The following is a 16,375-nucleotide window of genomic DNA, read 5'->3' as shown; positions in this document are numbered from 1 at the left end:
ACGTTTGCACTTTTCTACGTTCACGGCTTCTTTGAGTTGATTTGGTGGAATAAAAAGCTTGGTTAGGAGATAGCAGAAATCACGGGGTTAAAGCTGGCCAAAAGTCCAGAGGTAGCATTTTTATCCATTTATGATGATGGGGTGGAAGGTTCACAGGCGACGAAAGACTTGCTCACAAATTTATTGACAGCTGCACGAATTATTATAGCCAGGAAGTGGAAAAGGCAAGCAGAATATAACATGGAAGAATCGTACAAAGAGGTTTGGAAATATAGCTATTAATGATAAATTAACATGTGCCATTAAGGTAAGACGGGGAATATGTAGGGGAAATGATTTTAAAGAGATATGATGGGTGTTTGTAGAATGTGTATTGCTAAAACGGAAAGGGGTTAAACCAACGCAAGAGGTGTTGAAATTTTGGGAGGTTGGAGAGTTATAATGGTATGGTCTCAGTGGTGGGGTGCACATTTTTGTGCTTATTTATGTATGATTAATTATTAATTTAATAACGAGCAAAAAAGGGGGGGACTTTAAACTACCGGGGGTGCCTAGGGAAAATCCACTTCTTGAGCCTTTCAGGAAGAGAAAAAAGCTCTCTGGGTAGTGGTGTGCACCCAACATTAACCACAACCCATATCTATCCTGCCTTTTCTTATGAAATACTGTGTTTCGCTGCATTTTCTCCCAGACCACCTTCAACCCAAGTCCATAAAAAGAGCAACCTAGGCGCGTTTTAAGCTGGTAATGTGTGCCCAGCCCACATAGCTGCTTCCAGGCAGGCGTCTCTTAGCACTATAAATGAATAACCATTTACTATAAACCATAAGCAGAATTGCAGTTGACTTTCCACACTATTGGGGTGTTCCATATCTTCTGCCCATTCATGCCAATATGAGCTGCTCAAACATATCTACTGGTGGGGAAGGGAAACAGAAGGTCCTGTTCACCTGAGTTGGCATTTGAAACAAAATACACCTTCACTATAAACTTGGTGGTGGTGGATGCTATTTTATCACCCATATTTTTTTTTTAAATCATTCTTTTTATTACTGCTAAAATGGTTTTATGGTTATATCATTCAATTAAAAAAAAAAGATGAGAAAACAAATTTTAACAATATGGTGGGCAAGGATTTCTTCCATCATTTTTTTGTAAAGGAATGTTATAACTTTATTTCATTAAAGCAATTATAGCAAAAAAAAAAAAAATGCTATATGCAGTTCACTGCAGATGGTGACAGCAGTCATAAAATTAAAAGATGCCTGCTTCTTGGGAGAAAAGCAATGACAAACCTAGACAGCATCTTCAAAAGCAGAGACATTACCTTGCCAACAAAGGTCCGTATAGTAAAAGCTATGGTTTTCCCAGTAGTGATGTATGGAAGTGAGAGCTGGACCATAAAGAAGGCTGATCGCCAAAGAATTGATGCTTTTGAATTAAGGTGCTGGAGGAGACTCTTGAGAGTCCTATGGACTGCAAGAAGGTCAAACCTGTCCATTCTGAAGGAAATCAGCCCTGAGTGCTCACTGGAAGGACCCTGATGCTGGGAAAGATGGAGGGCACAAGGAGAAGGGGACGACAGAGGACGAGATGGTTGGACAGTGTTCTCGAAGCTACCAGCATGAGTTTGACTAAACTGCGGGAGGCAGTGGAAGACAGGAGTGCCTGGTGTGTTCTGGTCCATGGGGTCACGAAGAGTCGGACACGACTACAAGACTAAACAACAACAAAGCAAAAAATAATATATATATTTTTAGTGTTAATCAGAAGACTAATTTAAAAATGAGCAGAATGTAAAATGATACCTGCAGAAATGGACCTGATTAATGTGTGCTGAGCTGTGAGAGTTCATTTTCCTGCTAAGTCACTGCCTTTTGAAAGGAAGATGGGTGGTGCTTAGGAAAAGTCACTGAGTGCCTTCGTGCCTATGGGGTTGAACAACACCTCCCCATTTGCCCTGTTCAGCATGGCCCATGGTCAGGAATGATGGGATAAGCCACCTGCGCATGGAGAGATGGTGCCACTCTTTAACTCTGAAGAAAGTGAGCTTTCTGTGCTCTGAGAAAAGGTGGAAAAACAAGATGGAAAACAGAGGATAATGATGACTGGACTATACGTGTCAAGGCTCAGGGAATACTATCCCTCCCCCCAAGTGGCACCCAGCCCCCCACAAGCAGATAACATGAAGAGTCCTTACCACATAATTTATTCAGTATTCACAGAGTGACAAAGGGATGTAGTCTCTATGCCATGATGGGGTTGCTCCAAGTAAAGTCCCACCCCCCTTCGTCTCCCCTACTCAGGGCCGGATTTAGGTTTGATGAGGCCCTAAGCTACTGAAGGTAATGGGGCCCTTTATATGTCCAGCTGTCCTTTGTCAACAACAAATTGTCCCTGTTTTTTGTGTTGAATATATGCTATATGGTAATTTATGGACCTAATAGGTATCTAAAGCCATTTGCACATAATGAATAGGAGCCTACACAACACAAAACACTGTTACTGTTTGTCGGTTTTATTTTATTTGTTTATTATCTTATATTTTGGAAATGTGCATCTATTCTTTTCCTTTAATTTTTTTGGGCCCCCCCAAAGGCCTGGAAACGATGCCTTATGAGGAACGGCTAAGGGAGCTGGGCATGTTTAGCCTGGTGAAGAGGAGGTTAAGGGGTGATATGATAGCCATGTTCAAATATATAAAAGGATGTCACATAGAGGAGGGAGAAAGGTTGTTTTCTGCTGCTCCAGAGAAGCGGACACGGAGCAATGGTTCCAAACTACAAGAAAGAAGATTCCACCTAAACATTAGGAAGAACTTCCTGACAGTAAGAGCTGTTCGACAGTGGAATTTGCTGCCAAGGAGTGTGGTGGAGTCTCCTTCTTTGGAGGTCTTTAAGCAGAGGCATGACAACCATATGTCAGGAGTGCTCTGATGGTGTTTCCTGCTTGGCAGGGGGTTGGACTCGATGGCCCTTGTGGTCTCTTCCAACTCTATGATTCTATGATTCTATGAAGAGAGTGGGGGCCCTAAGCTAAAGCATGTTTAGCTTATACATAAATCCGGCTCTGTCCCTATTCTACGTTAGACCTGCGCCTTTGAGCTTTCTGTTCTACTACTCTCAATGCACGCCGGGTCCTGGGAGAGGGGGGTCAGGAATGCTTTCCAAGGACACTGAATCTCTCAGCTGTCTCTCCCCTTGTGCTTATTCTTCTTCTTGCTGCTCCTCCTCTTCCAATATTTCCCAGCTTCTCCCCTCTGCAGCCTCTGAATTATGCCCTTCTGCAAACCACTGATCTAAATCTATACTGTCTTCCTGTTCTCAGAAAGGGTCAGGAGAAGGGGGGTGGTCCTCACCATTCCTCCTCAGTCCAGCCCCTGACAATACGGATGCCCCTTGAAAAGTGAATGAATGAAACCTGGCAATTCTACACTGTGGTGTGAAGGGACCTCGGACTGCTATTTGCACACTGAGTGCATCAAAGCAGACTTTGACTCTTCAATTCCCTCTCTTGTCTCTAATACAGGGTCCTTACTGAGCTGGTATCCAAAATGAAAGACATGCAGATGGACAAATCTGAGCTGGGGTGCCTACGAGCCATTGTCCTGTTCAACCCAGGTACGTGTGGATGCCTGGGGAAGCTGGTCCAGGGTCAAATCAACTCGTGAATAAATCTAGTCCTGGGTTCTGAGCAGCGGCTCGTGGGCAGGCCTGTTCTTGCTGGTTCTAGGGAAAGGCCTTCTTGGTGACTTCTTCTCTCAACTGCCCAGCTTTGCCATCACTCCCTCATTCATCCATGTGGCACTGAGGTAGCCAAGTTAGTCCAGTGGCAGGAAAATACAGAAGAAAAATGGTGCTTAAAGAGAATGGAAATGGAGCAATGCATGGAGAGAAACGACTGAACAGCAATGGGGATGGCAGTAGAAAAGATGAATAAAATGTGTAGTCCTCATATTTTAAGGAAGGGGATACCACTTTAAGCCTGCCTAAGGCCATCCTAAGGGACGCGGGTGGCGCTGTGGGTTAAACCACAGAGCCCAGGGCTTGCCGATCAGAAGGTCGGTGGTTTGAATCCCCACGACGGGGTGAGCTCCCATTGCTCGGTCCCTGCTCCTGCCAACCTAGCAGTTCGAAAGTACGTCAAAGTGCAAGTAGATAAATAGGTACCACTCCGGCGGGAAGGTAAATGGCGTCTCCATGCGCTGCTCTAGTTCGTCAGAAGCGGCTTAGTCATGCTGGCCACATGACCCAGAAGCTGTACACCAGCTCCCTCGGCCAATGAAGCAAGATGAGCGCCGCAACCCCAGAGTCGGTCACGACTGGACCTAATGGTCATAGGTCCCTTTACTTTTTTAAGGCCATCCTGTTGCCATGTAATGCCCATGAGGCAGTCTTTTTTGGTTTCTGGCCGGTACCACATAGTAAAGTAAAAAAGGTAAAGGACCCCTGGACGGTTAAGTCCAGTCAAAGGTGACTATGGGGTGTGGCACTTATCTCACTTTAGGCCAAGGGAGCTGGTGTTTGTCCACAGCTTTCTGGGCCATGCAGCCAGCATGACTAAACCGCTTCTGGTGCAATGGAACACTGTGACGGAAACCACAGTGCATGGAAATGCCTTTTACCTTCCCGCCACAGTGGTACCTTTTTATCTACTTGCATGGGCATGCTTTTGAACTGCTAGGTTGGCAGGAGCTGGGACAGAGCGACGGGAGCTCACCTCATTGCGGGGATTCGAACTGCCGACCTTCTGATCTGCAAGCCCAAGAGCAGGCTTCCTCAACCTTGGCCCTCCAGATGTTTTGAGACTACAATTCCTATCATCCCTGACCACTGGTTCTGCTAGCTAGGGATCATGGGAGTTGTAGGCCAAAAACATCTGGAGGGCCGAGTTTGAGGAAGCCTGCCCAAGAGGCTCAGTGGTTTAGACCACAGCGCCACCCGTGTCCACCTTTACCTTTACCACATAGTATATATTAGGGACAGCAGTGTGTCTTCTCAGAGGTCTGTTTCAGGTAGATGGGTAATATTATTGCTCTGCCTGTTTTTCCAGTTAATTACGGTTTCACAGCTAACATACACCATGGAGTACGATGCTATTACAGTTCACTTGGCCATTCTGCAACCTACAGATAAGGAGTGGGCAATAGCTGTGCTGTTTTTTAATCATGATTCCCCTCCCCTCCTTGCTCTCTCACCCCATCAGATGCCAAGGGTCTGTCTAGTCCTGCAGAGGTGGAATCGCTACGTGAGAAAGTTTATGCAGCTCTGGAGGCATACACAAAACAAAAGTATCCTGATCAACCGGGAAGGTAAATAGAAAGAGGCTCAGCACCATTCTTAACACAGAATGCTGTTGGAAAGTGCAGAATACCAATGATGGTACTTCTGTGTGTTTGGTTGGCTCGGAAACATTCAGAGGACAAGAGATCCAAAAGAGATCAAAAATCAGTACTGGGCAACAACCTTTATAGATTTAGATCTGGAGATGACCTGTACTTGGATCAGTAACAACCTAAAACCTCTTGAACATCACATTGAATTCCCTAGAGCAGTGTTTCCCAACCTTGTGCCTCCAGCTGTTTTTGAACTACAACTCCCATCATCCCTGACTAGCAAGACCAGTGGCAAGGGATGATGGGAATTGTAGTCCAAAAACAGCTGGAGGCACAAGGTTGGGACACACTGCCCTGGAGGAAAAACGAGATCTAAATTTATTAAACAAATAAAAAGTCTATATTTCTTAGATCCAGAATTGACCGCCAATCCCAAATAGGGATGTGAGAAGGCAGCTTTTTCTGTTCCAACCTGTATCCATCACAATCACCGCTGCTTACTTTCTGCTGCGGTTTGGTTTCCACCAAATATGACATTCACTGGGCTCATTTCCAGGCACAGGTCTGGACTTTAAAGCTCCATGTCTGAGCACTCTACACCCCCCTCCCCGCTGTTTTCCCTAGGAAAACCTGTGTTTTACCACTGATCACAGCAAACAACCATCGGGTTTTCCCAGGGAAAGTGTCAGGATGAAAAAGGAACTGTTCAGACGCAGACCTTTAAAGCCCAGATCTGTGCCTGGAAAGAACAGTGCGAAAGGAAGTCTGAGTGAGCCCTGAGTCTTGCACTCCTCTCTTTAAGGTAACTTACATTCATCTCATTGGAAAGGAAGCTAATGTCAAAACAACATAAAAACAGTCACTTTTGAACTGAAAAAGCCAACAGCAATGTGAACAAACACTGGTTGTTTTTCTGTTTTTGTTGCAATTATCCAACATCGCATTCGTTTATTTACTCCAGAGCAACAAGTTAGAAATGAACGAGGGAGCTGGGCATGGGTTTCTGTCAGGGAACTGCCATCGGAGCCAGAGGCGGAGGGAAGGCTCCAGAGCGATGCCGGAGAGGGTCCCAGCAGGGAGAGAGGCAGCCCATCTGCTGGGGAAGGAAATCAGCGCAACACCAGGGGTGAAGGGGGGCAGATGGGGGAATCGGAGAGAAGGCTCCAGGACTCTTCACTGGAGACAAGTGGGGAGAGCACGGGTACTCCACTGCCCACACCCTCCCTGCGCAGAAGACTTCCACGCAGGGAGAGTAGGAGGAGACTTGGCGTCAAAGAACTTCTTTGCTGGAAGAAGTTTAAGAAACGCCCACTGACGGATTCTGCCAGCGATTGAGACAGCCACGGATGGGTGGCTGTCTGGACAGAAAGGGTTCACCCAGGTAACTCAGCCAGGTGTGGCGAGGACTTACGCACGAGCAACCCCCTAGAACCATTACAGTTTCAGCAGGGAAATGAGAAGTTAGATGGAGCAACTTTCTGTTCTGGTGGCCTGAGATCATGTTGCGTTCTGAGGCCAAAGGAAGGACTGGACCCTGATAAAAATGAGACACGAGGCTTTGACCGGCAAGGCTCTCGGAGGGAGTGCGTATAATCGTCTCTCTGTGCTTGTCCATGTGTAGCCCCCGGCCCAGGCCGTTTTATTCACAAAAGAACTTTTTACAGAGTGTTTGTAAGAACCAATCAGATTTCCTCTGAGCATTTAAACAAACCTCAAGTGGGGACAAAGTTAAACTATAAACACTAGTTAGGCATGCATACTCTGGAGTAAATGAATGAAAAACTACAAAGGAGCGAATACAGCAACCCCAAAGGTCATAAACAATCAGTACACATGATAAGAAGGATGGCCAGGAGGACAGTGACCATTATCACCTTAATGTGAAACCTGTTTCCTGGCCCTAAGATTAACATCCTAAGATTAATATATAAGAAAGCTACATCGACGAAACTGCCCATTATCTTTGAGGACCCAGGACGCCTGCCTGTCTAAGTGTGTACGTGACTTGTTAAGAGAGAGAAATGAAACAGGGATGCAGGGGTGTAGATTGATCAAGAATCATATCAAAATACTGTATTTTTTGCTCTATAAGACTCACTTTTTCCCTCCTAAAAAGTAAGGGGAAATGTGTGTGCGTCTTATGGAGCGAATGCAGGCTGCACAGCTATCCCAGAAGCCAGAACAGCAAGAGGGATTGCTGTTTTCGCTGCGCAGCAATCCCTCTTGTTCTGGCTTCTGAGATTCAGAATATTTCCCCCCTTGTTTTCCTCCTCCAAAAACTAGGTGCGTCTTGTGGTCTGGTGTGTCTTATAGAGCGAAAAATACGGTAGTTTAAACCCAGTCAACGCAACGCTTTCATTGCTGACACAGATGGCTTACTCTATATTTGTTATAATTCCTCATAGCAATCCCACCTGATCACTACAAGATCAGAGCCTTTGCCTCCTGATCTCAGCCACTCCAAAATTGGCAATCTCTCTTTAAGAAGACTGCAGTCCCCACCTGTCTCTGCCAAACCTCTACATAAGAAAATGACAGAGGGGGGAGGAAGTACAGGCTGACACAGTGGAGAGCCAGCTTGAGGTGACTTTTCTTCTGGATCTCAGCTTCTCTTTCCTTCCAGTAGCCTTTAGAATAACTACATTATCCAATTCTGCCATCTGCTGGTTAACACGCAAATGGGAAGTCTTTAAAAGTTATCTTCTGTCTATTTCTCCTACATCTTCTTCTCTCCTCCTCTGCCACCCCTTTTTGGGTGATTTTGGTATTGAATAGACAGGAATTGGGGCAAATGTGGAACGGTGGTTATTTATATTGCGTATGCTGTTTAATGGCTTTAATGTTTTGTGAGCTGCCTCTAGGCTGGAAGGGATGAAGTAAAATATTTTAAATTAATGGTGTAAAGCCCAACAGCACATCAAAACCAACAGCACACAACAGAGGCCACAAGATGTCTCTAAATGGTCACCCAAATATTTTTTGGGAAAGGTGAATTTTATACCCTCCAAGACGTCATAAGTGGGACAACTCTCCACCTCGTGGGTACCATTTTGCCATTCTATTAAAAAGCAACTCCAGTCAAGGTTCCAGCATATGTTGGCAGGGCCTGGCCCTCAGGTTGTAAATGCCAATGGGATTCATATGGAGAAAAATGGAGTTTATAAATAATGTGCATCCAAGGTGTGAAAACCTTTCAGGAGGGGATTCAGTGCCTTGGATTTGGGCCTGAAAGCAAACTCTGGTAGCTAGTGTGGTGGGATACATTCAGTGAGGCCCAGCGCTGAGGGCCTTCTGGCAGCTCTCTCACTGCGAGAAGTGAGGTTACAGAGAACCAGGCAGAGAGCCTTCTCGATAGTGGCACCCGCCCTGTGGAACGTCCTCCGGTCAGATGTCAAGGAAATAAACGACTCTCTGACTTTTAGAAGACATCTGAAGGCAGCCCTGTTTAGGGATGTTTTTAATGTTTGAAATTTTATTCTGTTTTTAGTGTTCTGCTGGGAACCGCTCAGAGTGGCTGGGGAAACCCAGCCAGATGGGCTGGGTATTATTATAATAATTATTATTATTACCAATATCCAAAAGAAAGTCAGGAAGCACTCGAGTTCTCTTTAAGTCCAACCCCATCTTAGGTACATTATGCAGTTGTCAGTCTAAGAAGGCTGACCCATTTTAAGCTCTAAAATACAGATAAATGTTTTGGTGAAAGCAGGGGGGGTGTCGTTTCTGAGTGAAATGAAGTTTAGTTTCTTTTTCTACGTCTTCCTGCCATCTGCAGTGGATTTAAAGCTAAAATGAAAAACCTAGACTAGAGACCATCACACAACCTGCTTCCTCCCTATTTCATTTTATTGATATGGTGCCTTTCTATATACCGTATTTTTTGCTCTATAAGACTCACTTTTTCCCTCCTAAAAAATAAGGGGAAATGTGTGTGCGTCTTATGGAGTGAATGCAGGCCGCACAGCTATCCCAGAAGCCAGAACAGTAAGAGGGATCGCTGTGCAGCGATCTCTCTTGCTGTTCTGGCTTCTGAGATTCAGAATATTTTTTGCCTTGTTTTCCTCCTCCAAAAACTAGGTGCGTCTTGTGGTCTGGTGCATCTTATAGAGCGAGAAATACGGTATATCCTGCTCAGAGCTGTTTACACACACCCACACACCCAGAGAGAGCAACAAGTCACATATCACAATATCAAGACATTTTCGAAAGTGCGTAGTAATAATAATCAGCATTAAACAATTCAAAAACCAAATTTAATTCCACCAGAGTGTAGCTATATCTTGTTCTGTGGCTGCTTGAGGCGCACAGAGGAAACAGCCAGTATCTGGTGCAGTTGGGTCGCCGTAGTCAAGGTCACATCAAACAGATAAAGCCTGGTCAAGCTCTCTTAGGCAGCGGGTGTGGAAGACCAGGACCTTGGATAGCTCAAAATGAGGCCTGCTAGCTAAAGCTCTCTCCTGTTGTAGTTGCAAGAAGCTGTGGTCTTGGCAGAGAAATGCAGCCAATTGTAGGCTGACAAGACCTGTCCTGCGGTTGGTTCCACATCCCCAGAGGAGTTGGCTGGGTTGTTAAAAGGTTCCTGCCTGGTTTTACAGTTTGTGTGCCCTGAAAGGCTGGGGAACTGGAGATATGGCGATTGGTGCACCCTAGAAGTCTGAGGATACTGCTAAAGCTGTGTCTGGAAGGCCCCAGACTAGCAGAAGATCCAGGATTGTGAATCTTGGCAAGCTAATGCAATAATTAATCCATAATCACAGCATGTATATAAAACCAGGGGGCAGTTTCCAGCTAGTGTTCTGTCAGTGCAAGGAGTTCTGCTTGTGCAATGATTCTCCCCCCCCCCTCCTCTCCCCACCCTGTCCCCAAATCTGCTCCAGGAAACTCAGGCGGAACGTGTTGTTGTGCAAGCTGAACCCCTTGCGCCGGCAGAGCACATTGCTTAGCACAACAGTGGACGCTGCAGCACAGAACGTAATTCGTAATAACAATGAAATGGCGACAATCCATACAAACAGTTCACAATCGCAGGCGCGGTTTTCAGCATCTGGGCATGCGCAGATGTGATTTCTGGCATCTGGGAATGCACAGAAGTGATTTCTAGAGCTGCGGAAGTGAGTCCCTGCACCGCACGGGGTTTAGCACAGTGCACGGGGGCTTGCCAAGCAGGCGGCTTGGTTCGGGGGGGGGGGGCTTGTGGGCCAGTTAAGCAGCCTTCATGGGCCGCTTCTGGCCCATGGGCCTTAGGTTGCCAGCTCCTGCATTAGAGCAACTGACAGACTTGCTGTTAATGGCAAAGCATCTCTACTATAGCAATGTCAGGCTGGAAAGGTGCTGGCTTTAACCACCTGCCCTGTGTATGGATCACTTCTGCGCATAGCAAGGGGAAGAGGGAGGCAGCACTCCAAATCTTACCGAGCTTCCAAGAAGGGCTGCGATGTGGACAGGCTCTTTCCTGCATGTGTGTAGTCAATGTGTGGATTGGAACATTAGATTCCACCGGCTGCATTAACCTGCACCATGGGTGGCACTGAGAGTAATAGCCAGCAGAGGTCATGGAAGGAGCTTCCATTTCCATGAATTTGTGCCTACACGAAATACTCACTTGAAGAGTATTGGTAAAGTGAATCATAGATGAAACAGGGCAACAAGCAGGAAAGCCCCTTTGGGCAAAAGAAATTCCTGCAGGCAGGAGTTTGGGCTGGATAACCCCTGGGGTCCCCGCCAACTTTACAATTCGATGATTCTTACCCACCCATGGCAGAAGACAAAGCCCTGGTCTTTGGGACTGAACCAAACAGCCCTGAAAAGGCCTTAATGTGAATTGCATTAGCGTGTCTTTGGCAGGACAACACGAATCCTTGCTGATCCTTATATTTGAATGATGCCATATTTGCAGCCAGCAACAGGCCTGCAGATACTGGCAGCTACTTATTCCTAATGTGGGCTATAATTTAACGGATCTAACTGTTTGGCTGATACTTTCTAGCTTTCCTGTAATTAGCCAACATTATAATGTAGTAATGTAGTTCAAGGTAAAGGTAAAGGGACCCCTGACCATTAGGTCCAGTCGTGACCGACTCTGGGATTGTGGTGCTCATCTCGCTTTATTGGCCAAGGGAACCGGCGTACAGCTTCCGGGTCATGTGGCCAGCATGACTAAGCAGCTTCTGGCAAACCAGAGCAGCGCACGGAAACGGTGTTTACCTTCCCGCCAGAGTGGTACCTATTTATCTACTTGCACTTTGACGTGCTTTCGAACTGCTAGGTTGGCAGGAGCAGGGACCGAGCAACGGGAGCTCACCCCGTCGCGGGGATTCGAACCGCCGACCTTCCGATCGGCAAGCCCTTAGCTCTGTGGTTTAACTCACATAGCCACCCGCGTCCCAATGTAGTTCAAAGGGAAGCCTAAAATGCTGAAGCAGCTGTTTCTGTCCACAATTTTAATCATGTATGCTGGCTCTATGTGTGTGTGTTGTGGGTAACAAAACTCGTGGCATCCAAAGTTCCAAGCAACACATTTGACTTCGGCTGATGTGGGCCCAGGTGCAGGAAGAGCCTTGCGCGAGGCCCTACTTCAGATCCAGCGAATGAGGTGGAGCTCTTTCTTTTGTCTCTCAACAGAACACACCCCTTGGCATTCCCCGATTGTCATTAACTTCAGGTTTTCTACATCTCTGGTTCCTTCAGGTTTGCCAAGCTCCTCCTGAGGCTGCCGGCCTTGCGATCTATCGGCCTGAAATGCCTGGAGCACCTCTTCTTCTTCAAGCTGATTGGTGACACCCCCATCGACACTTTCCTCATGGAAATGTTGGAGACACCGCTGCAGATTACTTGACCCTGAAAATGGATTGAGGAGGTGTGGAAACGAAGGATGGGACAGAGAGGTTGAAGGCTAATGATGGTTTCCACTTAGGATGGTGTGGTCCTGGTCTACTTGTGCCCATTCCCATTCAGGGTGGGGGGAGTGATAAGGGGATGGTGGCATCTCCGCGAGCATTTAGTCTCCAAAACACAGGATCCTTTGTGGCTGTGGCTGTGTTGCTTTTACCCCTGGCTGTCAGCAAGGTGAGCCAGGACATCCTACAGCTTGTCAGTAACAAAACTGGTGCCACCTGTACAAATAAATGAGTTTAAATTATTTTTTCACTTCCAATAAAAATGAGAAATAAAATAATATATGAGGAACTGGTGTGGAAATTGCTGATGTTGCTTGCAGTTCCTTCTTACCTGAGGATGGAAGGAGGAAGGTAAAAAGGTAAAGGTGAAGGACCCCTGGACGGTTAAGTCCAGTCAAATGAGACTCTGGGGTTGTTGTGCTCATCTCACTTCCAGGCCGAGGGAGCTGGCGTTTGTCCGCAGACAGCTTTCCGGGTCATGTGGCCAGCAGGACTAAACTGTTTCTGGTGCAATGGAACACCATGACGGAAACCAGAGCACACGGAAACACTCTTTACCTTCCTGCCACAGCGATAAACCTATTTATCTACTTGAGCAGGTGTGCTTTCGAACTGCTAGGTTGGCAGACGTTGGTGGAAGACGCTCCTCTCAACACAGAAAGGCCAAGGATGTGGGTCTGGGTCTGGTAGGCATGGCCCAAGTTGGCTTCCACAGATATTTTTTAATGTGCCTGAAAGAAAGTGGCTTGCGAATCAAGGACTTGATTTAGCAAGGGGGAGACAGGCACTCCTTTCCAGGAAGCAAGATCATTACAATCAATATATCTGAAGATCAGTATATCTGAAGGAGCGTCTCCACCCCCATCGTTCTACCCGGACACTGAGCTCCAGCGCCAAGGGCCTTCTGGCGGTTCCCTCACTGCGACAAGTCAAGTTACAGGGAAGCAGGCAGAGGGCCTTCTTGATAGTGACACCCGCCCTGTGGAACACCCTCCCACCAGATGTCAAAGAGAAAAACAACTACCAGACTTTTAGAAGACAGCTGAAGGCAGCCTTGTTTAGGAAAGCTTTTAATATTTGATGCATTACTGTATTTTAATATTTTGTTGGAAGTGGCTGGGGAAACCCAGCCAGATGGGCGGGGTATAAATTATTATTATTATTATTATTATTATTATTATTATTATTATTATTATGCTCCAGTTGAAGAACAGCCTTTACCAAAGGTGTCATGAGCTTTGAAGATGCTCGAACTCAGGATGCAAGGGAGAAACACGCTAGGAGGAAGGCACGCTTGGCAAATCCACACCGTGATCAACTCCCGCCTGGGAACCAATGTCCCCACTGTGGAAGGATGTGTGGATCCAGAATTGGCCTCCACAGTCACTTACGGACTCATTGTTCAAAGCGTATTTATGGAAAACAATCTTACTCAGCTACAAATGATCACCAAAGAGAATTCACTCACCCCTTCTTTCCTTAGCGGTAGGCGGGCACCATTTTGTGGTTCGCCTCAGATACCCAAATGTCTTGAGCCAGATCTGGCTGGTAAGCAGCCTGGGATCCATAAAGTTGTGTCTGTGGACACTATGGCACCCACCCTTATTTATTTTCAAAATGGAGCTTCTTCTCTTTTTTTGCTTTAGGCTGTGTGTGCTTGATTGGGGTTGTTTTGTTCTTTGCACATCCGGTGCCGGATTTATGTATAAGCTAAACAAGCTATAGCTTAGGGCCCCACTCTCTTGGAGGCCCCCCCAAAAAAATTAAAGGGAAAAAACCTGGATGTCCATTTCCAAAATATAAGATAAAAAACAACTAAAATAAAACCTTCATACAGCAACAGTGTTTTGTGTTGTGTAGGCTCCTATGATGTAAGTAATGGGCCCCGCCTGCTAGCCTGCTCCCTAAAATACCACTGGTTTGCTCATTTCTATATCAATTACAGTGGTACCTTGGTTTGCAACCATTTCGGGTTACAACCACGTCAAACCCTGAAGTGTGTGTCCCTTTTTTTGGATTACAACCTTTTTTTTTTTTTTTTGGGATTACAAACAAAAATTTTTGGGGAGGCCCCATTGGCAAAAGCGCGCCATGGGTTACAGCCTATTTTGGTTTACAACCGGACCTCCGGAACAGATTCTGGTTGTAAACCAAGGTATCACTGTACTTTGATAAAATACATCTTTTGTTATGTGCAAATGGCTTTAGATACCTATTAGGTCCATAAATAGCCACATAGCATATATTCAGCACACAAAACAGTGACAATTTGTTGTTGACAAAGGACAGCTGAACATATAAAGGGCCCCATTACCTCAGTAGCTCAGGGCCTCATCAAAGCTAAATCTGGCCCTGTTCACATCCCACAAATGCATAATGCAAACATGTAAGAGTGTTGTGTTGTAAGCTCTCCAGCAGGCGGCAAGAGTGAATTTGGGTGTTTTATTTCTCAAGGCACCCCAGTAGTGATTTCAGCCAGGAACTCTGGCGCTGCACATGGACAATTTCAGTCAGTAGGGACTGACTCTGCTGAAAGTACCATACTACATACAGTGGTACCTCGGGTTACATACGCTTCAGGTTACATGCGCTTCAGGTTACAGACTCGGCTAACCCAGAAATAGTGCTTCAGGTTAAGAACTTTGCTTCAGGATGAGAACAGAAATCGTGCTCTGGCGGCACGGCAGCAGCAGGAGGCCCCATTAGCTAAAGTGGTGCTTCAGGTTAAGAACAGTTTCAGGTTAAGAACAGACCTCCAGAACGAATTAAGTACTTAACCTGAGGTACCACTGTAGTTGCAAATAAGTCTAACAGCAGCCATTCAGTGCTTCACTCCACAAAGGGGAAGAAAGTTTCAGTCTTAACCTTAAAATATTAATCTCCATTTCTGACTGCACCTCTGAGCTCCCAGTATTGCTTGTGCTCAAGGTGAAACAGGCTCTTTTCTTTTTTTTTCTTCTTTTTTTTTTAAAATATATTTTATTAAGGGTTTTCTTGTTTTACAGTGTAAGTGTAATGCCTTGTATTTTTTTTTTTCCCGTGTAACATTTTTACAAATCCATTTCATTTGTTGAGGCATTAGGGGGAGAAGAAAAAAGAAAAGAAAAAAAAGAAGAAGAAAGGAGGGTGGAAGGAGGGGAGATGGATGGGGGTGGGGTGGGGTAGCGGTGTTTCTATTATGCTTAATGTATGTAGTTTGGTGTCAGCGTGCTTGTGTTGTTCACTTGTGTTCCTTTGGTGGTGAGAGAGGTTGGGGTTGGCCTAGGATGTGATTGTTTGTTTGTGATTGGCTGTGGTGATCTTTGTTTTCGTGTGTGAGTGAGGTGGGTGGGTGTTTTGGATCAAGTTAGCCATATTGATTTGTATGCTGTTGGTGGATTATTGTCATTGTCCTGTTGGGCTGTGTATGTGATAAAGGGGAGCCATACCGGGGTGAAGGTGTCTTCTTCTGTTTGTCCCCGAAACAGGCTCTTTTCTTACTCAGTGGGGTTTCAGGGGAGGAGGCGCAATTGTTGCAGCAGCCATTTGTTGGCCAACATATTATAACTGTTACAGCTTGGACTACTGCAATGCGCTCTATGTGGGGCTACCTTTGAAGGTGACCCGGAAACTACAACTAATCCAGAATGCGGCAGCTAGACTGGTGACTGGGAGCGGCCGCCGAGACCATATCACACCGGTCTTGAAAGACCTACATAGGCTCCCAGTCCATTTCCGAGCACAACTCAAAGTGTTGGTGCTGACCTTTAAAGCCCTAAACGGCCTCGGCCCAGGATACCTGAAGGAGCATCTCCACCCCCATCATTCTGCCCGGACACTGAGGTCCAGCTCCGAGGGCCTTCTGGCGGTTCCCTCCCTGCAAGAAGTGACGTTACAGGGAACCAGGCAGATGGCCTTCTCAGTTGTGGCACCTTCGCATCAGATGTCAAGGAAATAAACAACTTTCTGACTTTTAGAAGACATCTGAAGGCAGCCCTGTTTAGGGAAGTTTGTAGTGTTTGATGTTTTATCGTGTTTTAAATATTTTGTTGGAAGCCGCCCAGAGTGGCTGGGGAAACCCAGCCAGATGGGCAGGATATTAATAAAATAATAATAATAATAATAATAATAATAATAATAATAATAATATGCAAACATTCTGGCT

The 16,375-nt window shown here is 46.0% G+C and overlaps 1 protein-coding gene across 2 annotated transcripts in view; it reads left to right on the top strand.

Annotated features, from left to right (window-relative positions):
- The window catches only part of RXRG (retinoid X receptor gamma), an 89,541-nt gene extending 77,021 nt beyond the window's left edge, over positions 1 to 12,520 (top strand). For both annotated transcript variants that reach the window (XM_079981557.1, XM_079981558.1), the window contains exons 8-10: positions 3,529 to 3,620; positions 5,206 to 5,311; positions 12,023 to 12,520. In XM_079981557.1, the coding sequence (XP_079837683.1) occupies positions 3,529 to 3,620; positions 5,206 to 5,311; positions 12,023 to 12,170 (346 nt within the window). In that variant the 3' untranslated portion in view covers positions 12,171 to 12,520. The remainder of the gene's footprint in view (positions 1 to 3,528; positions 3,621 to 5,205; positions 5,312 to 12,022) is intronic.
- Positions 12,521 to 16,375: the final 3,855 nt, after the last annotated feature.

This window comes from Podarcis cretensis, assembly GCF_951804945.1.
Source record: "Podarcis cretensis genome assembly, chromosome: 6".
In the NCBI taxonomy this organism is placed as follows: Eukaryota; Metazoa; Chordata; class Lepidosauria; order Squamata; family Lacertidae; genus Podarcis; species Podarcis cretensis.
Note: the sequence above shows the minus strand (reverse complement) of the source record. Positions and strands in the feature narration are given on the sequence as shown.